The following is a 24,835-nucleotide window of genomic DNA, read 5'->3' on the forward strand; positions in this document are numbered from 1 at the left end:
TAATAACATAAAAGAAGCACCCATAAAAATTTGCACATTGAGAATCAGATAATGGCGCGATAAAGCACAACTCTTACAGCAGAATCTGGTTCACATTCGGTACTCATTGTGTCTGGATCCCTCAAGTCACTGAGAGCCGTTCTCCATCTCGTGCTTTTAGACATGCGGTGATGAACTCCGGATATTTGTGGTTCTTGATTTCTCAGATCTCTAGCATTTCTACTTCTAATAGCCACCATTATGCATCTGATGCAAAAGATTACCAGAGGGACCAGAACTAGAAAAGAACCAATGGTTTTAGCCTGATGAATTGATGATAACATGGACAAGTTTGTTGAGGTAGAAACTAACTTCTAGCGTGCATGTGCGCACACAATCGCTGATAATATTTTACTCGCAAAACACTTTAGTGAAACTTGAACCCAAAAAATGACTATAATCAAGAAACTTACACAAAGTAAATGATGGTGCAATGGCTTCATAACGATCTAATTCCATTCTCTGCCACGAAATCCCAAGCCTTGAATTGTTTTCGACAGCTTAATTCTAAGCCATTCCCCACCTACGAAGTGATGCTTATAAGAAAGGAGACAAAAGTACCAAACGATAACAAAGATTTCTCAAGCCAAGGAGGCAATAGCTAATCACAGAAGTCACTTGATTAAAGCATCTACTTGTTAGACCCAACTTCTAAAGCTCGAACGATTAGATGTGAATTGACAATAGTCTTCCACTTTCACACTCAATTCATAATGTGTAAGTGGGTCATGGGGAGCAGGGCAGAAACAAAATGTCCCGAAGTATACATGTTGGCCGGATATTGAACAACGTTAAAGGAGTGCCCCAAACAAAATTCATGAAATATAGTGGTGTTTCTAACCCTAGTTCGATTTCAAGGATATTTTGAACTTTCCGCACTTTATTCATAACAAACCAAGCCACTGGAAAGCTAAACTCAAGATTCAGAAATTGCAAGATATAGCATAGTAAGAATCGCATATAGCTGAACTTAATCACAAACAAAATATCAATTACTCTACAGATTCCACACAAACCCAATCTCTTAACTTTTATTCTCCAACTTCCTGCTAAATTATCTCCAATAACATAGGCATTCAAGAAATCAATCAACAAAATCTCACCACTTGAGCATATGTGATGACAGGAGAAGGGACATCAAGAAGATGCCCTTCAAAAACAAGATTACCATCCACAATATCCTTGTGAGCAGTAGAGATTTCAAGAATCGGCACCCCATACAATTCTGAAACGGAAGGCATATTTTCATCTCTGCAACATTTAAATAAACCACACCGCAAAATAATTAACAAATCAAGGTAAATGGAATTCAGCAAAATAGATTTACTGTTGACAACACAAGCTTTTCTTATCTCGATTCTTCCAAGATATCCGCTGAAGATGAAGCTTACATCTCCACAAAGGTTTTCTGCTCATTTTCACAAAAAGAAGGGGTGTGTGTGTGGGGTGGAATCCAATCTTCCTACAATTTCTTAGACAACTACTGCACGCATTTCTCCTGGACAAGCTCATTTAGTGCTCACTCTCATGCTTAGAACACATTATGCAATGTCATCAACCAAGAATAAGATGAACTTAGGACAGAGAGATAACCCGCGAAGATAATTTAGAGTTTCTGTCAAAAATTGCATAGGTTTGAAGATGTTGGGTGGAAGACAAGATTGAATAAGCTTCAGTTCCATTGACCATTGTTTGATTTCCAATCGATCAGAATCACAAAATCGCTCCGAGCGAAGAGCGGAAGTGTCGGGCCTTCTTCTTCCAAAGCCCATGGGCTTTGATTACCTAATAAATAGCTCATTGACCATTATTTGACTTCCAATCGATCATTTGACTTCCAATCGATGAGAATCACAAAATCGCTCCACTAAGGATCAGAGCTAAAATTCATACAGTTTTTTGTTCTTACCATCAGTGATTAATGATCAAGGTTATAGTCTTTGACAGAATTCGACTTATATCAGAAAAGACGATGACTTGACAACAAGTACATCTGCATTCATAAACGGATATCTTTTATACAAGTTATAATTGAAAATTGAGATTATATATAAGATCAGTGAACCAGCCAGCACCAACCAATCTTCTGACTTACAAGCAAACCAACTCTCTCCGTAAAAGTATTACAAGAAGTCAAATTAAAGAGCAAGAACACACTGGTTCGATATTTATCTGATCATATTAAGGATCATATTCGTGCGTATTATTAATCTTTTTATAGTTGTGAGCAAAGAACTCTACTGCTCAAAGTTTTCAGTTTCAGTTTCACTAAGAGTTTCAGTTAGGCAGTATTGAGTCTTACTACAATAGATAATTTCAAAATATTTATAATTACCAAAATCTTTTAGTACAAACCTTGGCGTAGGACTATTAAATTCTTCGAATATCCAGAAACATATGTGTGTGTATTTATCATTCAGTTTACCTTCCTTACTTATCTCACTAAATAGCCATTTGTTTAATCAGTTTCAGTAAGCCTACTCTTTCACACAGTTCCTTGAAGAAGAAAGAGTGGCGTAGGAAATTTATTTAAAGCATAAGATAATATTCGAAACATATATTAAAATTCGAGATTAAATTTAAGATTTTTAGTTATTTTATATTATTTTTTACAAAATATCTAGTAGTATTTAACTTCATAATTCTTATAATGTTTCATTTTATATAGAAATAAATATTAAAATTATTATATATCTTCTTTTTATTTTTATTTTTGGAAAATATATTCACAATGAATAAATGTTATAGGGGAAAAAAGACAAATTGGTCTAACTTTAGATGTTTTTTCTTTTGAGTCCTGTAACTTATCAAACTTGGGTATTGGTCTTCTAACTTTTATGTTTTGGCTATTATGGTTCGAATATTACGGGAGTGTCTAATTTTGACTAGAAATTTCTGACTAGTTCGTGATACCTAACACGGTAGAAATAAAATATTGATAATATAAAAACAAATTTATCAAGATATTCAAAATTTTAAAAAAAATTCAATCAACTTATATAAAAACAGAAATATTTAAATATATTTACTATATTGAAAAAATAAATTATAAATATTCTAAATACATGCAACACATTCTTTCCTGCATTACTTATTATTATTATTATTATTCATACTATTTATTAAGTACTCTAAATACATGCAACACCAATTATTTTAGTTTTTTTTTGTTTTTTCAAAATTTCTCTCGTCAAACTACAGAAGTCCATGGTTCCTAAAATAACAACAAACAAAATTTTAAAATAAGAGAAAAAATTAATTTTTAAAATATTAAAAATATAATAATTATGCAATTAAATATAAATAAAAACTATTTAAAAAAATATTTATTTTTCTTAAACTATAACTTAAATATTTTGTAAAATTAATTTTAATATAGGATACTTCCTAAAAAATATTCATTACGCGATCTTCGTGGTACAAAACAATAAATCTATTTTGATAGAGTTTCACAAAAATAAAAATATAATATTTTTAAACATAATTCATATAAAACAAAAAATAACACTCTTATTTAAAAAATTAGAATAATTATCTTAGTATGTTTGTTTCAAAATTGTAGTTATTTTAAATCATTTATCCAATAAAATTAAAAGCTGCCCAGAAAAGTAGATTATAATATATTTTTCTAATTAAAATGTATTTTTATATGACTATCTCAAATAATTTGAAAAAAAAATAAAGCAAAAAATAAAATAAAATTGTAGAACCCGAACAATAAGAATTAAAATAAAAACTTAAAAAAAGATAATGTTAAATTGTTTCATAATTTTATAACTAAAAATCTAGCTATATAAAAGAGTAGGTTTTTTGTGAGACGGTCTCACGAATTTTTATATGTGAGACGGGTCAACCCTACTGATATTCACAATAAAAAGTAATACTCTTAGCATAAAAAATAATACTTTTTCATGAATGACCCAAATAAGAGATCCGTCTCACAAAATATGACATGTGAGATCGTCTCACACGAGTTTTTGCTTATATAAAATAAAGATAACTATTTATCGTCTCCTTTATTGTGATTTCATGGTAACATATGATTTAGATAATCGAATTTATACAATGTAATTTGCTTTAAATTATCAAAATTTGTAATTAGAATTTCGAAAGGAATTTTTGTTGACAATATGTTTCTTGCTTATTCTTCTTAATATTGTCATTTATTCTTATATTGATAAGACAATTGATAGTTGCTTTTAGAAATAAAAAATTCATGTATTGTTCGGCAGAATGATTTACGAATTAATTACTTCTATTATCAACTTATCTGGTTTTTTTAATGAAATAAATAATAAAATCATATACAATTGAAATATACATATCCGAAAACTAAGGTCTCTGAATAGATTATCAAAATTCAGAAAATCAAACTGATACTCTTTAACCCTTTGTAGAAATGTTCATTATGGTTAGAATCTTTTGAGTCAAAATCGAGAATCTCAAAACACATTTCCAAGAAAATAAAGCTTCCCCAATTTATTTACGTATAGGTACGTAGGTCCCTATATCTACGTATTTAACATTGTCTTTCACTACCAAAAAAAAAAAAAAACAGTAGCGACGGTTTAAACCGTCGCTAAAACCGTCGCCTAAAGGGTAATGCGACGGTTTTAACAATGGATTGGGGGTCCGTCACCGGAGGTCGCGTCGCCTTCTATAGCGACGATTTCTCAATAACCGTCGCTATTCTTGAAATAAATCGTCGCCAATAGCGACAGTTTTCAACGCACCGTCGCTATTATAGATTACAAACCGTCGCTATTGGCGACGGTAGTCAAAAACCGTCGAAATAGCGACGATTTACATTAAACCGTCACTGAATATTGCGACGATCTAGTATTATACAGTCGCACATCGCGACGGGTAAAAAACCCGTCGCCTTATATGGCGACGGACTTAATTATAAAAGTCGCCAAAGGTGATGGTCAAAAAACCCGTCGCACAAAATGGCGACGGGTTTGTTCGAAAAGTCGCAAAATAGCGACGATTTTTTATAACCGTCGCTAATGTAGAGACGGTTGTTATTAAACAGTCGCTTAATTTAATAGGCGACAAATTTATGAAAAACCGTCGCTATTTGAGCGACAATTTATCAAAACCGTTGCTAATCCAACCGTTTTTTTTCATGCATATATAGCAACATCCACACCAGCATGGATTATGTCCTTAGTTGTCCTTAGCTTTGTTCATATATAACAACATCACCAATTTACTTCACCCCTCCCTATTTACGATCGTAAATTTTCATCCCACTTCAAACTCTACCCATTAAATTATTTATCTCCACCTCTTGTTATTTAATATGTCAACAGTTTATGTGTTTTGGGACATGGTGACATGTCCACCATCGAGACGAGAGCAGCTATCATTGGTCATACACGAAATACATCATGTTTTTGGTAACTTTCAAGAGGTTGGTCATATTTTGATTTCTGCTTACGGGATAAAAAGCTAACATACCCGTCACAATCCAAAATGAAATCCGCAGAGTTGGCATCCGGATGACTTGATTGAATGAATGTAAATATGTGTGTTTATATACGTGTGTGTATATATATATATATATCGAAATTTGCAATTTTACAGAGATCGAAATAAAATCTTTTTTAAAAAAATAAAAAAAATCATTTAGGTCATAAAAATTATATTCCTCTACGTCTTCATTATTTGTTTGTGTAATGATTATTTCCCGATGAGCACACGGAATTTGCAATTAAATCCAAACTTTATTTTCAATTACTTATATTTAAGTCCAGGTCTTGGTTTTTGACTTGCTGCATTTACTGTACATGCGTAAGTACTCACAAATTTGCGCTAAATGTTGGATAAACAACACCCAAGTTTCAAATCTACGACCAATTTATTTTCAAGTTTTGAAATAAAAAAAAATTATATTCCTCTACGTCTTCATCATTTGTTTGTGTAATGATTATATTTCTCGGTTTTTGACTTGGTTCATTTACTGTACTCACGTATTTTAGCCAGCTGATATCCTGCTTTGATGGGCTCAGATTCCGAATCAGAATCGGAATGACAACAATTGGGCCTCTAATAAAATAGTGGACTTGATGTAATATTGCTCGGGTAATGATGGATTAGAAAGCCCGATAGTATTAATAAGAACGAAGGGTTTTAATGAAGGTTGAAACACATAAAACATTGTCTAAGGTCATTCCTTGATTGGAAAATAATGTTCCTGTAGTTGTGATTTTGATGCAGAAGACCTATTGGGTAGATTGAAGTTTTGAGAAATGTAAAGTGACCTGCAGCATTTGAAACTCGTTGAAAGCACAAAAACATGTGATTTTAACAGCATTAGTCAAAGATTTTCTATATATATATTGTTAATTTTATTGTTTTTGTTAATCAGATGAAGAACATAAGGGAGTGCTGGATTTTATGCATCAAATTATCGCTTTGAAGTTCCATCAGCGAGAGTTAGAGAAGTCTTCATCACATCCGCCAACAAAAGTAATGTGCATGCTCATAAGCATAAATGAAAGGTTTGCGGGGCTGTTACATAAGCTGAAATAGAAAGGTGATTACCAGACTTTCTTGGTACATCTCGACGATGAACCTAGAAAACTTCAAAATTCAACTCCAGTGTGCTCTTGTGATCTTGTTTGGTCTTTTGCCGGTTTACAAAATAGACCTGGACCGTGTCAAACTAAGGTCTCTGAATAGATTATCAAAATTCAGAAAATCAAACTGATACTCTTTAACCCTTTGTAGAAATGATCATTATGGTTAGAATCCTTTGAGTCAAAATCGAGAATCTCAAAACACATTTCCAAGAAAATAAAGCTACCCCAATTTATTTACGTATATGTACGCAGGTCCCTATATCTACGTATTTAACATTGTCCTTCACTACAAAAAAACGGTAGCGACAGTTTAAACCGTCGCTAAAACCGTCGCCTTACCCTTAAGGCGACAGTTTTAACGACGGTTTGGGGGTCCGTCACCGGTGGTCGCGTCGCCTTCTATAGCGGCGGTTTCTCAATAACCGTCGATATTCTTGAAATAAACCGTCGCCAATAGCGACAGTTTTCGACGCACCGTCGCTATTATAGATTAGCGACGGTAGTCAAAAACCGTCGCTATAGCGATGATTTACACTAAACCGTCCCTGAATATTGCGACGATCTAGTTTTATACCGTCGCACATCGCGACAGGTAAAAAACCTGTCGCTTATATGGTGACAGACTTAAATATAAACGTCGCCAAAGGTGACGGTCAAAAAACCCGTCGACGGTCAAAAAACCCGTCGCACAAAATGGCGACGGGTTTGTTCGAACAGTCGCAAAATAGCGACGATTTTTTATAACCGTCGCTAATGTAGAGTCGGTTGTTATTAAACCGTCGCATAATTTAATAGGCGACAGATTTATGAAAAACCCTCGGTAATATAGCAAAGGTTTATCAAACACCGCGTTATTTGAGCGACGGTTTATCAAACACCGTCACTAATCCAATCGTTATTTTCGTGCATATATAACAACAGCCACACCAGCATGGATTATGTCCTTAGTTGTCCTTAGCTTTGTTCATATATAACAACAGCACCAATTTCCTTCACACCTCCCTATTTACGATCGTAAATTTCCATCCCACTTCAAACTCTACCCATTAAATTATTTATCTCCACTTTTTGTTATTTAATATGTCAACAGTTTCTGTTTTGAGACATGGTGACATGTCCACCATCGAGACGAGAGCAGCTATCATTGGTCATACACGAAATACATCATGTTTTTGGTAACTTTCAAGAGGTTGGTCATATTTTGATTTCTGCTTACGGGATAAAAGCTAACATACCCAACGTAATCCAAAATGAAATCCGCAGAGTTGGCATCCGGATGACTTGGTTGAATGAATGTAAGTATGTGTGTTTATATACGTGTCTATATATATATATATATATATATATATAGATCGAAATTTGCAATTTTTAAAGAGATCGAAATAAAACCTTTTTTAAAAAAATAAAAAAATCATTTAGGTCATAAAAATTATATTCCTCTGCGTCTTCATTATTTGTTTGTATAATGATTATTTCCCGATGAGCACACGGAATTTGCAATTAAATCCAAACTTTATTTTCAATTACTTATATTTAAGTCCAGGTCTTGGTTTTTGACTTGTTGCATTTACTGTACATGCGTAAGTACTCACATATTTGCGCTAAATGTTGGATAAACAACACCCAAGTTTCAAATCTACGACCAATTTATTTTAAAGTTCTGCAATAAAAAAAATTATATTCCTCTGCGTCTTTATCATTTGTTTGTGTAATGATTATATTTCTCGGTTTTTGACTTGGTTCATTTACTGTACACACAAATTTAAGTCAGCTGATATCCTGCTTTGATGGGCTCAGATTCCGAATCAGAATCGGAATGACAACAATTGGGCCTCTAATAAAATAGTGGACCTGATGTAATATTGCTCGGGCAATGATGGATTAGGAAGCCCGATAGTATTAATAAGAACGAAGGGTTTAAATGAAGATTGGAACACATAAACATTGTCTAAGGTCATTTCTTGATTGGAAAATAATGTTCCTGTAGTTGTGATTTTGATGCAGAAGACCTATTATGTAGATTGAAGTTTTGAGAAATGTAAAGTGACCCGCAGCATTTGAAACTCATTGGAAGCACAAAAACATGTGATTTTTCACAGCATTAGTCGAAGATTTGCTATATATATATTGTTAATTTTATTGTTTTTGTTAATCAGATGAAGAACATAAGGGAGTGCTGGATTTTATGCATCAAATTATCGCTTTGAAGTTCCATCAGCGAGAGTTAGAGAAGTCTTCATCACATCTACCAACAAAAGTAATGTGCATGTTCATAAGCATAAATGAAAGGTTTTCGGGGCTGTTACATAAGCTGAAGTGGCAAGGTGATCACCAGACTTTCTTGGTATATCTCGACGATGAACCTAGAAAACTTCAATATTCAACTCTAGTGTGTTCTTGTGATCTTGTTTGGTCTTTTGCCGGTTTACAAAATAGAGATGGACTGTGGTAAACTAAGGTCTCTGAATAGATTATCAAAATTCAGAAAATCAAACTGATACTCTTTAACCCTTTATAGAAATGTTCATTATGGTTAGAATCCTTTGAGTCAAAATCGAGAATCTCAAAACACATTTTCAAGAAAATAAAGTTGCCCCAATTTATTTACGTATAGGTACGTAGGTCCCTATATCTACGTATTTAACATTGTCCTTGACTACAAAAAAAAAAAAACAGTAGCGACGTTTTAAACAGTCGCTAAAACCGTCGCCTAAAGGGTAAGGCGACGGTTTTAACGACGGTTTGGGGGTCCGTCACCGGAGGTCACGTCGCCTTCTATAGCGACGGTTTTTCAACAACCATCGCTATTCTTGAAATAAACCATCGCCAATAGCGACAGTTTTCGACGCACCGTCGCTATTATAGATTAGCGACGGTTTGTGACGGTAGTCAAAAACCGTCGCAATAGCGACGATTTACACTAAACCGTCACTGCATATTGCGACGATCTAGTATTATACCGTCGCACATCGCGACAAGTAAAAAACCTGTCGCCTTATATGGCGACGGACTTAAATATAAACGTCGCCAAAGGTGACGGTCAAAAAACCTGTCGACGGTCAAAAAACCCGTCGCACAAAATGGTGACGGGTTTGTTCGAACAGTCGCAAAATAACGACGATTTTTTATAACCGTCGCTAATGTAGAGACGGTTGTTAATAACCGTCGCTTAATTTAATAGACGACGGATTTACGAAAAACCGTCGCTAATATAGGAACAGTTTATAAAACACCATCGCTATTTGAGCGACGGTTTATCAAACACCGTCGCTAATCCAACCGTTTTTTTGTGCATATATAACAACAGCCACACCAGCATGGATTATGTCCTTAGTTGTCCTTAGGTTTGTTCATATATAACAACAGCACCAATTTCCTTCACCCCTCCCTATTTATGATCGTAAATTTCCATCCCACTTCAAACACTACCCATTAAATTATTTATCTCCACCTCTTGTTATTTAATATGTCAACAGTTTCTGTTTTGGGACATGGTGACATGTCCACCATCGAGACGAGAGTAGCTATCATTGGTCATACATGAAATACATCATGTTTTTGGTAACTTTCAAGAGGTTGGTCATATTTTGATTTCTGCTTACGGGATAAAAGCTAACATACCCAACGCAATCCAAAATTAAATCCGCAGAGTTGGCATCCGGATGACTTGGTTGAATGAATGTAAGTATGTGTGTTTATATACGTGTCTATAAAAATTTGCAATTTTTACAGAGATCGAAATAAAATCTTTTTTAAAAAAATAAAAAAATCATTTAGGTCATAAAAATTATATTCCTCTGCGTCTTCATTATTTGTTTGTGTAATGATTATTTCCCGATGAGCACACGGAATTCGCAATTAAATCCAAATTTTATTTTCAATTACTTATATTTAAGTCCAGGTCTTGGTTTTTGACTTGTTGCATTTACTGTACATGCGTAAGTACTCACATATTTGCGCTAAATGTTGGATAAACGACTCCCAAGTTTCAAATCTACGACCAACTTATTTTCAAGTTCTGAAATAAAAAAAAAAATTATATTCCTCTGCGTCTTCATCATTTGTTTGTGTAATGATTATATTTCTCGGTTTTTGACTTGGTTCATTTACTGTACTCACATATTTAAGTCAGCTGATATCCTGCTTTGATGGGCTCAGATTCCGAATCAGAATCGGAATGACAACAATTGGGCCTCTAATAAAATAGTGGACTTGATGTAATATTGCTCGGGTAATGATGGATTAGGAAGCCCGATAGTATTAATAAGAACGAAGGGTTTAAATGAAGGTTGGAACACATAAACATTGTCTAAGGTCATTTCTTGATTGGAAAATAATGTTCCTGTAGTTGTGATTTTGACGCAGAAGACCTATTATGTAGATTGAAGTTTTGAGAAATGTAAAGTGACCTGCAGCATTTGAAACTCGTTGAAAGCACAAAAACATGTGATTTTTTAACAGCATTAGTCGAAGATTTGCTATATATATATTGTTAATTTTATTGTTTTTGTTAATCAGATGAAGAACATAAGGGAGTGCTGGATTTTATGCATCAAATTATCGCTTTGAAGTTCCATCAGCGAGAGTTAGAAAGTCTTCATCACATCTGCCAACAAAAGTAATGTGCATGCTCATAAGAGTCATTTGCGTCAAAATCGAGAATTTCACAACACATTTCCAAGAAAATAAAGCTGCCCCAATTTATTTACGTATAGGTACGTAGGTCCCTATATCTACGTATTTAACATTGTTCTTCACTACAAAAAAAAAAAAGCGGTAGCGACGGTTTAAACCGTCGCTAAAACCGTCGCCTAAAGGGTAAGACGACGGTTTTAACGATGGTTTGGGGGTCCGTCACTGGAGGTCACGTCGCCTTCTATAGCGACGGTTTCTCAATAACCGTCGCTATTCTTGAAATAAACCGTCGCCAATAGCGACAATTTTCGACGCACCGTCGCTATTATAGATCGACGACGGTAGTCAAAAACCGTCGCAATAGCGACGATTTACACCAATTGTAAACAACCATCGCTATTGGCGACGGTAGTCAAAAACCATTGCAATAGCGACGATTTACCCCAAACCGTCACTGAATATTGCGACGATCTAGTATTATACTGTCGCACATCGCGACGGGTAAAAAACCCGTCGCTTTATATGGCGACGGACTTAATTATAAACGTCGCCAAAGGCGACGGTCAAAAAACCCGTCGCACAAAATGGCGACGGGTTTGTTCGAACAGTCGCAAAATAGCGATGATTTTTGATAACCGTCGCTAATGTAGAGCGGTTGTTATTAAACAGTCGCTTAATTTAATAGGCGACAAATTTATGAAAAACCGTCGCTATTTGAGCGACAAGTTTATCAAAACCGTTGCTAATCCAACCGTTTTTTTTCATGCATATATAGCAACATCCACACCAGCATGGATTATGTCCTTAGTTGTCCTTAGCTTTGTTCATATATAACAACATCACCAATTTACTTCACCCCTCCCTATTTACGATCGTAAATTTTCATCCCACTTCAAACTCTACCCATTAAATTATTTATCTCCACCTCTTGTTATTTAATATGTCAACAGTTTATGTGTTTTGGGACATGGTGACATGTCCACCATCGAGACGAGAGCAGCTATCATTGGTCATACACGAAATACATCATGTTTTTGGTAACTTTCAAGAGGTTGGTCATATTTTGATTTCTGCTTACGGGATAAAAAGCTAACATACCCGTCACAATCCAAATGAAATCCGCAGAGTTGGCGTCCGGATGACTTGGTTGAATGAATGTAAGTATGTGTGTTTATATGCGTGTCTATATATATATAGATTGAAATTTGCAATTTTTACAGAGATCGAAATAAAATCTTTTTTAAAAAAATAAAAAAATCATTTAGGTCATAAAAATTATATTCCTCTGCGTCTTCATTATTTGTTTGTGTAATGATTATTTCCCGATGAGTACACGGAATTTGCAATTAAATCCAAACTTTATTTTCAATTATTTATATTTAAGTCCAGGTCTTGGTTTTTGACTTGTTGCATTTACTGTACATGCGTAAGTACTCACATATTTGCGCTAAATGTTGGATGAACAACACGCAAGTTTCAAATCTACGACCAATTGATTTTCACGTTCTGAAATAAAAAAAAAATTATATTCCTCTGCGTCTTCATCATTTGTTTGTGTAATGATTATATTTCTCGGTTTTTGACTTGGTTCATTTACTGTACTCACATATTTAAGTCAGCTGATATCCTGCTTTGATGGGCTCAGATTCCGAATCAGAATCGGAATGACAACAATTGGGCCTCTAATAAAATAGTGGACTTGATGTAATATTGCTCGGGTAATGATGGATTAGGAAGCCCGATAGTGTTAATAAGAACGAAGGGTTTAAATGAAGGTTGGAACACATAAAACATTGTTTAAGGTCATTTCTTGATTGGAAAATAATGTTCCTGTAGTTGTGATTTTGATGTAGAAGACCTATTGGGTAGATTGAAGTTTTGAGAAAAGTAAAGTGACCTGCACCATTTGAAACTCGTTGGAAGCACAAAAACATGTGATGAACATAAGGGAGTACTGGATTTTATGCATCAAATTATCACTTTGAAGTTCCATCAGCGAGAGTTAGAGAAGTCTTCATCACAGCCACCAACAAAAGTAATGTGCATGCTCATAAGCATAAATGAAAGGTTTGCGGGGCTGTTACATAAGCTGAAGTGGCAAGGTGATTACCTGACTTTCTTGGTACATCTCGACGATGAACCTAGAAAACTTCAAAATTCAACTCTAGTGTGCTCTTGTGATCTTGTTTGGTCTTTTGCCGGTTTACAAAATAGAGCTGGACCGTGTTAAACTAAGGTCTCTGAATAGATTTTCAAAATTCAGAAAATCAAATTGATACTCTTTAACCCTTTGTAGAAATGTTCATTATGGTTAGAATCCTTTGAGTCAAAATATGGCGACAATTTATGTGTTATTTAAAGATCTCGACAAAATATGCCGACAATTTATGTGTTATTTACAAAATATGCCGACAATTTATCTGTTATTTATAGCGATCTCGGGAAATTTTTTTTAACTAAAGAGTAAATGTCCGTACATTTTCCGATAGCAGAATATCCTTGTACATCAAATATTCATTAGTGTAATTAAAATTTTACACACGTGATTTTGATAATTTATTAAACCGGAAAAAAGACTAAACAAGATCACAAGAGCACACTATAGTTGAATGTTGAAGTATTCTTGTTTCATTGTTGAGATGTACCAAGAAAGTCTGGTAATCACCTTGCCACTTCAGCTTATGTTACAGCCCCGCAAACCTTTCATTTATTCTTATAAGCATGCACATTACTTTTGTTGGTGGGTGTGATGAAGATTTCTCTAACTCTCGCTGATGGAACTTCAAAGCGATAATTTGATGCATAAAATCCAGCACTCCCTTATATTTTCATCAGATTAACAAAGTCATCCGGATGCCAACTTTGCCGATTAAATTTTGGATTGCGGCGGGTATGTTATGTGGGAACCAAATTTTTCCCATATAATTAATCATTGCAAGGAAATTAGGACCTTGGATTTTTTGTACTAGAATAAGGTATAAATATTGGAAATCTTGTAGATTGAAAATCTTTGTTATCAAGATAATAAAATCCTCACTTGTGCATGAAAATTTTGAAATTATGAGAATTAGTACAAGATCATGGAAGATTTGTGCAAGGCTTAAAGAATTAAGGCATGATATTGCTTAGGATTTTCGAAAATCCTTCTAGAATATATGCCTAGATATTGGAATGCATGGATGCATGGGAGCTTGCAAGGTAAAGTGGAAACTAAATCATCAAGTTGGCTCAAAAATATCCCTTGACTTAGCATCACTATTTTCGAACCAAGCAGGGGAAAAGAATCAAAGATTGAATCCCACAAATTTGGTAGTCCAATAATGCAATCATGGAATGGATTTTGGGAGACAAAAATATGAGATTTAGGCCAATTTTGGACATGATTTATGCACCAAATTTAGCTCCCATCCCTCCACCTATAAATATGCCATCATTCCCACTCCTCAACTCACCCAAATTTTCGAAAATCTAGAGCTGAAAGGTTCGAAATTTCAGCAACTCCCTAGCCAAAATCTGCCGAAAATCTTCTAAGAAAATCGAGCCGTAGTGCCGCCGAGTGAAGAACAAGGAACGATCCACTTCCCAAAGCCGAGCACCTACGTTTTTCGCAGCTAAAGATACTATAAGTGGGCTGTTTTTAAATCTTAAAATTTCGATTATGCATATGTGATTTTCGGTTTTTGATAAAAACTTCGGTCGAGTACAATTCTTTCTTCTACTCCTTTTCTTGTGTCGATTGTCATACTGTTTCAAGCACTTTGAGGAGTCGACTTGTATATGGGTGGGAATCCCAATCATGACGTACCCTTACGCGGTGGGGGATATAACCGCTATACGGCCTCGCCCCCTTAGAGGAGTAAAAATTAGGGACTGACGTCAGTAAACCATAGATAGTTAGATAAATCACAGTGACTGGTAAATGTTATGCATGTTTATGAAGTATGTATGCAAGTCATGTGTTTCGAAATTTATGCATGTTGTTTTATTGTGCTCGATATTCCCCAACTTGCTGAGTATTCCCAAATACTCACCCCCCTTAAAACCTTTCCCAGATAAGCTTGAGGAAGAAATTGAAGAGGAAGAATCTAAGCAGTTCTGGGGATGGTGAATGCTCAAGGAATTAGATTAAGTTTAAAGTTCAGTATTGTCATTCAGATTTACGTTTCCGCATTTATTTTTATCGTCTTTTTGAGATTCCGATTTTGTAAAGACAATGTTATTTCATTGAAATTATGATATATAAACTGGTTCGGTTTACACTGTGCTACGAAAGGCTTGTTATTTCGATTGTGTGATTGTTAAACAACGCCGGTGTCAAATCCCGAGTTTCGGGGCGTGACATGTTAGCTTTTATCCCGTAAGCAGAAATAAAAATAGGACCAACAATTTGAAAGTTACCAAGAGCATGATGTATTTCTCGTATGACCAATGATAGCTGCTGTCGTGTCGATGGTGGACATGTCACCATGTCTCAAAACACATAAATTGTCGGCATATTAAATAACAAGAGGTGAAGATAAATAATTTTATGGGTGAAGAAGAGTTTGAAGTGGTTTTGGATTGGGGGGCTGGGGGGGGGGGGGGGGGGGGGGAGGAATTTATAGAGATCTAGGAAAAAAAAATTTAATTAAAGAGTAAATGTCCGTACATTTTCGGATAAGAGAATCTCCTTGTACATCAAATATCCATTAGTATAATTAAAATTTTACACATATGATTTTGATTATTTAGTAAACCGGCAAAAGACCAAACAAGATCACAAGAGCACACTATAGTTGAATGTTGAAGTTTTCTTGGTTCATTGTGTAGATGTACTAAGAAAGTCTGGTAATCACCTTGCCACTTCAGCTTATGGAACAGCCCCGCAAACTTTTCATTTATCCTCATGAGCATGCACATTACTTTTGTTGGCGGGTGTGATGAAGACTTCTCTAACTCTCGCTGATGGAACTTCAAAGCGATAATTTGAATGCATAAAATCTTGCACTCCCTTATATTTTTCATCTGATTAACAAAGTCATTTTGATGCCAACTTTGCCGATTTCATTTTGGATTGCGGCGGGTATGTTAGCCTTTATCCCGTAAGCAGAAATCAAAGTAGGACCAACATTTTGAACTTACCAAGAGTATGATGTATTTCACGTATGAACAATGATAGCTGCTCTCGTGTTGATGGTGGACATGTCACCATGTCTCAAAACACATAAATTGTCGGCATATTAAATAAAAAGAGGCGGAGATAAATAATTTAATGGGTGAAGAAGAGATTGAATTTGCAGTGGATTGGGGGGCTAGGGGGAATTTATAGAGATCTCGGGAAATTTTTTTTAATTAAAGACTAAATGTCCGTACATTTTCCGATAGCCGAATCTCCTTGTACATCAAATATTCATTAGTGTAATTAAAATTTTACACATGTGATTTTGATGATTTAATAAACCGAAAAAAGACCAAACAAGATCACAAGAACTCACTATAGTTGAATGTTGAAGTTTTCTTGGTTCATTGTGTAGATGTACTAAGAAAGTCTGGTAATCACCTTGCCACTTCAGCTTATGGAACAGCCCCGCAAACTTTTCATTTATCCTCATGAGCATGCACATTACTTTTGTTGGCGGGTGTGATGAAGACTTCTCTAACTCTCACTGATGGAACTTCAAAGCGATAATTTGATGCATAAAATCCAAGCACTCCCTTATATTTTCATCGGATTAACCAAGTCATCCGGATGCCAACTTTGCCGATTTAATTTTGGATTGCGGCGGGTATATAGCTTTTATCCCGTAAGCAGAAATAAAAATAGGACCAACAATTTGAAAGTTACCAAGAGCATGATGGATTTCTCGTATGACCAATGATAGCTGCTGTCGTGTCGATGGTGGACATGTCAGCATGTCTCAAAACGCATAAATTGTCGGTATATTAAATAACAAGAGGTGAAGATAAATAATTTAATGGGTGAAGAAGAGTTTGAAGTGGTTTTGGATTGGGGGGGTGGGGGAGGTGGGGGGCGAAATTTATAGAGATCTAGGAAAAAAAATTTTAATTAAAGAGTAAATGTCCGTACATTTTCGGATAACAAAATCTCCTTGTACATCAAATATTCATTAGTATAATTAAAATTTTACACATATGATTTTGATTATTTAATAAACCGGCAAAAGACCAAACAAGATCACAAAAGTACACTATAGTTGAATGTTGAAGTTTTCTTGGTTCATTGTTGAGATGTACCAAAAAGTCTGGTAATCACCTTTCCACTTCAGCTTATGTAACTGCACGCAAACTTTTCATTTATCCTCATGAGCATGCACATTACTTTTGTTGGCGGCTGTGATGAAGATTTCTATAACTCTCGCTGATGGAACTTCAAAGCGATAATTTGATGCATAAAATCCAGCACTCCCTTATATTTTCATCTGATTAACAAAGTCATCCGGATGCCAATTGCGGCGATTTAATTTTGGATTGCGGCGGGTATGTTAGCTTTTATCCCGTAAGCAGAAATAAAAATAGGACCAACAATTTGAAAGTTACCAAGAGCATGATGTATTTCACGTATGACCAATGATAGCTGCTGTCGTGTCGATGGTGGACATGTCACCATGTCTCAACACACATAAATTGTCGGCTTATTAAATACCAAGAGATGAAGATAAATAATTTAATGGGTGAAAAAGAGTTTTAAGTGGTAGTGGATTGGGGGGCTGGGGGGATTTTATAGAGATCTCAGGAAATTTTTTTAAAAATGTCCGTAAATTTTTGATAGCAGAATCTCGGTGTACATCAAATATTCATTAGTATAATTAAAACTTTAAACATGAGATTTTGATTATTTAGTAAACCAGAAAAAGACCAAACAAGATCACAAGAGCACACTATAGTTGAATGTTGATTAAATGATCAAGATCACATGTGTAATTTTTTAATTATACTAATGAATATTTGATGTGCAAGGAAATTCTGCTATCCGAAAATTTACGGACATTTACTCTTTAAGTAAAATTTTTTTACCGAGATCTCTATAAATCCCCCCCGGCCCCCAATCCACTCTCACTTCAAACACATTTTCACCCTTAAAATTATTTATCTCCACCTCTTGTTATTTAATATGCCGACAATTTATGTGTTTTGAGACATGCTGATATGTCCACCATCGATACGAGAGCAGCTATCATTGGTCATACGTGAAATATATCATGCTCTTGGTAACTTTCAAATTGTTGGTCCTATTTTAATTTCTGTTTACGGGATAAAAGCTAACATACCCGCCGCAATCCAAAATGAAATCGGCAAAGTTTGCATCTTGATGACTTTGTTAATCAGATGAAAATATAAGGGTGTGCTGGATTTTATGCATCAAATTATCGCTTTGAAGTTCCATCAACGAGAGTTACAGAAGTCTTCATCACAACCGCCAACAAAAGTAATGTGCATGCTCATAAGCATAAATGAAAGGTTTGTGGGGCTGTTATTTAAGCTGAAGTGGCAAGGTGATTACCAGACTTTCTTGGTACATCTCAACAATGAACCAAGAATACTTCAACATTCAACTATCATGTGCTCTTGTGATCTTGTTTGGTCTTTTTCCGGTTTACTAAATCACCAAAATCACATGTGTAAAATTTTAATTATACTAATGAATATTTGATGTACAAGGAGATTCTGCTATCGGAAAATGTACGGACATTTACTCTTTAATTTAAAAAGATTTCCCGAGATCTCTATAAATTTCCCCCCAGCCCTCCAATTCACTACAACTTCAATCTCTTCTTCACCCATTAAATTATTTATCTCCACCTCTTGTTATTTAATATGTCGACAATTTATGTGTTTTGAGACATGGTGACATGTCCCCCATCGACAAGAGTACAACTATCATTGGTCAAAAATGAAATGCATCATGCTCTTGGTAACTTTCAAATTGTTGGTCCTATTTTGATTTCTGCTTACTGGATAAAAACAAACACACCCGCCGTGATCCAAAATGAAATCGGCAAAGTTGGCATCCGGATGACTTTGTTAATCAGATGAAAATATAAGGGAGTGCTGGATTTTATGCATCAAATATCGCTTTGAAGTTCCATCATCGAGAGTTAGAGAAGTCTTCATCACAGCCGCCAACAAAAGTAATGTGAATGCTCATGAGGATAAATGAAAAGTTTGCGGGGCTGTTACATAAGCTGAAGTGACAAGGTGATTACCTGACTTTCTTAGTACATCTCAACAATGAACCAAGAAAACTTCAACATTCAACTATAGTGTGCTCTTGTGATCTTGTTTGGTGTTTTGCCGGTTTTTTATTGATCTAAATCACATGTGTAAAATTTTAAAGGAGATTCTGCTATCTGAAAATGTACGGACATTTACTTTTTAATTAAATTTTTTTTCGTAATATCTCTATAAATTCCCCCTCCCCCAGCCCCCCAATCCACTACAACTTCAATATCTTCTTCACCTATTAAATTATTTATCTCCACCTCTTGTTATTTAATATGACGACAATTTATGTGTTTTGAGACATGGTGCATGTCCACCATCGACACGAGAGCAGCTATCATTGGTCATACGTGAAATACATCATGCTCTTGGCAACTTTCAAATTTTTAGTCCTATTTTTATTTCTGGTTACGGGATAAAAGCTAACATACCGGCCGCAATCCAAAATGAAATCGGCAAAGTTGGCATCCAGATGACTTTGTTAATACGATGAAAATATAAGAGAGTGCTGGATTTTATGAATCAAATTATCGCTTTGAAGTTCTATCAGCGAGATTTAGAGAAGTCTTCATCACAGCCGCCAACAAAAGTAATGTGCATGCTCATAAGCATAAACTGAAAGATTTGCGGGGCTGTTACATAAGCTGAAGTGGCAAGGTGATTACCAGACTTTCTTGGTACATCATCAAAATTACATGTGTAAAATTTTAATTATACTAATGAATATTTGATGTACAAGGAGATTCTGCTATCCGAAAATGTACGGACATTTACTCTTTAATTAAAATTTTTTTCCCGAGATCTATATAAATTCCTCCCAGCCCCCAATCCAATACCAATTCAAACTCTTCTTCACCCATTAAATTATTTATCTCCACCTCTTGTTATTTAATATGCCGACAATTTATGTGTTTTGAGACATGGTGACATGTCCACCATCGACACGAGAGCAGCTATCATTGGTCATACGTGAAATATATCATGCTCTTGGCAACTTTCAAATTTTTGGTCCTATTTTGATTTCTGCTTACGGGATAAAAGCTAACATACCGGCCGCAATCCAAAATGAAATCGGCAAAGTTGGCATCCAGATGACTTTGTTAATCCGATGAAAATATAAGGGAGTGCTGGATTTTATGAATCAAATTATCGCTTTGAAGTTCCATCAGCGAGATTTAGAGAAGTCTTCATCACAGCCGCCAACAAAAGTAATGTGAATGCTCATGAGGATAAATGAAAAGTTTGCGGGGCTGTTACATAAGCTGAAGTGGCAAGGTGATTACCTGACTTTCTTAGTACATCTCAACAATGAACCAAGAAAACTTCAACATTCAACTATAGTGTGCTCTTGTGATCTTGTTTGGTCTTTTGCCGGTTTTTAAATGATCTAAATCACATGTGTAAAATTTTAAAGGAGATTCTGCTATCTGAAAATGTACGGACATTTACTTTTTAATTAAATTTTTTTCGTAAGATCTCTATAAATTCCCCCTCCCCCAGCCCCCCAATCCACTACAACTTCAATATCTTCTTGACCTATTAAATTATTTATCTCCACCTCTTGTTATTTAATATGACGACAATTTATGTGTTTTGAGACATGGTGCATGTCCACCATCGACACGAGAGCAGCTATCATTGGTCATACGTGAAATGCATCATGTTTTTGGTAACTTTCAAATTGTTGGTCCTATTTTGATTTCTGCTTACGAGATAAAAGCTAACATACCGGCCGCAATCTAAAATGAAATCGGCAAAGTTGGCATCCAGATGACTTTGTTAATCCGATGAAAATATAAGGGAGTGCTGGATTTTATGAATCAAATTATCGCTTTGAAGTTCCATCAGCGAGATTTAGAGAAGTCTTCATCACAGCCGCCAACAAAAGTAATGTGCATGCTCATAAGCATAAATGAAAGGTTTGTGGGGCTGTTACATAAGCTGAAGTGGCAAGGTGATTACCAGACTTTCTTGGTACATCATCAAAATTACATGTGTAAAATTTTAATTATACTAATGAATATTTGATGTACAAGGAGATTCTGCTATCCGAAAATGTACGGACATTTACTCTTTAATTAAAATTTTTTTCCCGAGATCTCTATAAATTCCTCCCAGCCCCCAATCCAATACCAATTCAAACTCTTCTTCACCCATTAAATTATTTATCTCCATCTCTTGTTATTTAATATGCCGACAATTTATGTGTTTTGAGACATGGTGCATGTCCACCATCGACACGACAGCAGCTATCATTGGTCATACGTGAAATACATCATGCTCTTGGCAACTTTCAAATTTTTGGTCCTATTTTGATTTCTGCTTACGGGATAAAACCTAACATACCCGCGGCAATCCAAAATGAAATCGACAAAGTTGGCATCCGGATGACTTTGTCAATCAGATGAAAATATAAGGGAATGATGGATTTTATGCTTCAAATTATCGCTTTGAAATTCCATCTGTGAGAGTTAGAGATGTCTTCATCACCGCCGCCAACAAAAATAATGTGCATGCTCATAAACATAAATGAAAGGTTTGCGGGGCTGTTACATAAGCTGAAGTGGCAAGGTGATTACGAGACTTTCTTGGAACATCTCAACAATTTTTACCAAGAAAACTTCAACATTCAACTATAGTGTGCTCTTGTGATCTTGTTTGGTCTTTTTCCGGTTTACTAAATCATCAAAATCACATGTCTAAAATTTTAGTTATACTAATGAATATTTGATGTACAAGGAGATTCTGCTATTCGAAAATGTACGGACATTTACTCTTTAATTAAAATTTTTTTCCCGAGATCTCTATAAATTCCCCCCAGCCTCCAATCCAATACCAATTCAAACTCTTCTTCACCCATTAAATTATTTATCTCCACCTCTTGTTATTTAACATGCCGAAAATTTATGTGTTTTGAGAAATGGTGACATGTCCACCATCGACACGAGAGCATCAATCATTGGTCATATGTGAAATACATCATGTTCATGGTAACTTTCAAATTATTGGTTCTATTTTGATTTTTGTTTACGGGATAAAAGCTAACGTACCCGCCGCAATCCAAAATGAAATCGACAAAGTTGGCATCCGAATGACTTTGTTAATCAGATGAAAATATAAAGGAGTGCTGGATTTTATGCATCAAATTATCGCTTCGAAGTTCCATCAGTGAGAGTTAGAGTAGTCTTCATCAAAACCGCCAACAAAAGTAATGTGCATGCTCATTAGCATAAATGAAAGGTTTGCGGGGCTGTTACATAATATGAAGTGGCAAGGTGATTAACAGACTTTCTTGGTACATCTCAACAATGAACCAAGAAAACTTCAATATTTAACTATAGTGTGCTCTTGTGATCTTGTTTGGTCTTTTTCCGGTTTACTAAATCATCAAAATCAAATGTGTAAAATTTTAATTATACTAATGAATATTTGATGTACAAGGAGATTCTGCTATCCGAAAACATACGGACATTTACTCTTTAATTAAAAATATTTTCCCGAGATCTCTATAAATCCCCCCCTCCAATCCACTACCACTTCAATATCTTCTTCACCCATTAAATTATTTATCTCCACCTCTTGTTATTTAATATGCCGACAATTTATGTGTTTTGAGACATGGTGACATGTCCATCATCGACACGAGAGCAGCTATCATTGGTCATACGTGAAATACATCATGCTCTTTGTAACTTTCAAATTTTTGGTCCTATTTTGATTTCTGCTTACGGGATAAAACCTAACATACCCGCGGCAATCCAAAATGAAATCGGCAAAGTTGGCATCCGGATAACTTTGTTAATCAATGAAAATATAAGGGAATGATGGATTTTATGCTTCAAATTATCGCTTTGAAATTCCATCAGCGAGAGTTAGAAAAGTCTTCATCACCGCCGCCAACAAAAATAATGTGCATGCTCATAAGCATAAATGAAAGGTTTGCGGGGCTGTTACATAAGCTGAAGTGGCAAAGTGATTACGAGACTTTCTTGGTACATCTCAACAATTTTTACCAAGAAAACTCAACATTCGACTATAGTGTGCTCTTGTGATCTTGTTTGGTTTTTTTCCGGTTTACTAAATCATCAAAATCACATGTGTAAAATTTTAATTATACTAATGAATATTTGATGTACAAGGAAATTCTGCTATCCGAAAATGTACGGACATTTATTCTTTAATTAAAATTTTTTTCCCAAGATCTCTATAAATTCACCCCAGCCCCCAATCCAATACCAATTCAAACTCTTCTTCACCCATTAAATTATTTATCTCCACCTCTTGTTATTTAATATGCCGACAATTTATGTGTTTTGAGACATGGTGACATGTCCACCACCGACACGAGAGCATATATCATTGGTCTTACGTGAAATACATCATGTTCATGGTAACTTTCAAATTGTTGGTTCTATTTAGATTTCTGTTTACGGGATAGAAGCTAACATACCCGCCGCAATCCAAAATGAAATCGGCAAAGTTGGCATCCGGATGACTTTGTTAATCAGATGAAAATATAAAGGAGTGCTGGATTTTATGCATCAAATTATCACTTTGAAGTTCCATCAGCGAGAGTTAGAGAAGTCTTCATCACAGCCGCCAACAAAAGTAATGTGCATGCTTATTAGCATAAATGAAAGGTTTGCGGGGCTGTTACATAATATGAAGTGGCAAGGTAATTAACAGACTTTCTTGGTACATCTCAACAATGAACCAAGAATACTTCAACATTCAACTATAGTGAGCTCTTGTGATCTTGTTTTGTCTTTTTCCGGTTTACTAAATCATCAAAATCACATGTGTAAAATTTTAATTATACTAATGAATATTTGATGTACAAGGAGATTCTGCTATCCGAAAACATACAGACATTTACTTTTTAATTAAAAATATTTTCCCGAGATCTCTATAAATCTCCCCCCCCCCTCCAATCCACTACCACTTCAATCTCTTTTTCACCCATTAAATTATTTATCTCCACCTCTTGTTATTTAATATGACGACAATTTATGTGTTTTGAGACATAGTGACATGTCCACCATCGACACGAGAGCAGCTATCATTGGTCATACGTGAAATACATCATGCTCTTGATAACTTTCAAATTTTTGGTCCTATTTTGATTTCTGTTTACGGGATAAAACCTAACATACCCGCGGTAATCCAAAATGAAATTAGCAAAGTTGGCATCCGGATGACTTTGTTAATCAGATGAAAATATAAGGGAATGATGGATTTTATGCTTCAAATTATCGCTTTGAAGTTCCATCAGTGACAATTAGAGAAGTCTTCATCACAGCCGCCAACAAAAGTAATGTGCATGCTCATAAGCATAAATGAAAGGTTTGCGGGGC

General features: G+C 35.1%; 1 protein-coding gene across 9 annotated transcripts in view; it reads right to left on the bottom strand.

Moving 5' to 3' along the window:
* The window catches only part of LOC142521119 (uncharacterized), a 73,248-nt gene that overhangs the window by 706 nt on the left and 47,707 nt on the right, over positions 1-24,835 (bottom strand). Inside the window, exons 1-3 of one of the 9 annotated variants that reach the window (XM_075624318.1) lie at positions 1,208-1,760; positions 453-575; positions 78-302 (exon numbers count right to left, since the gene is read on the bottom strand). In XM_075624318.1, coding sequence (XP_075480433.1) covers positions 78-302; positions 453-482 — 255 coding nt within the window. In that variant the 5' untranslated portion in view covers positions 483-575; positions 1,208-1,760. Of the gene's footprint in view, positions 1-77; positions 1,761-24,835 lie in introns of those variants that run through there. The other 8 variants (XM_075624317.1, XM_075624316.1, XM_075624321.1 and 5 more) reach the window with 8 other exon arrangements.

Source organism: Primulina tabacum, chromosome 12 (assembly GCF_025594145.1).
Source record: "Primulina tabacum isolate GXHZ01 chromosome 12, ASM2559414v2, whole genome shotgun sequence".
Lineage (NCBI taxonomy): Eukaryota > Viridiplantae > Streptophyta > Magnoliopsida > Lamiales > Gesneriaceae > Primulina > Primulina tabacum.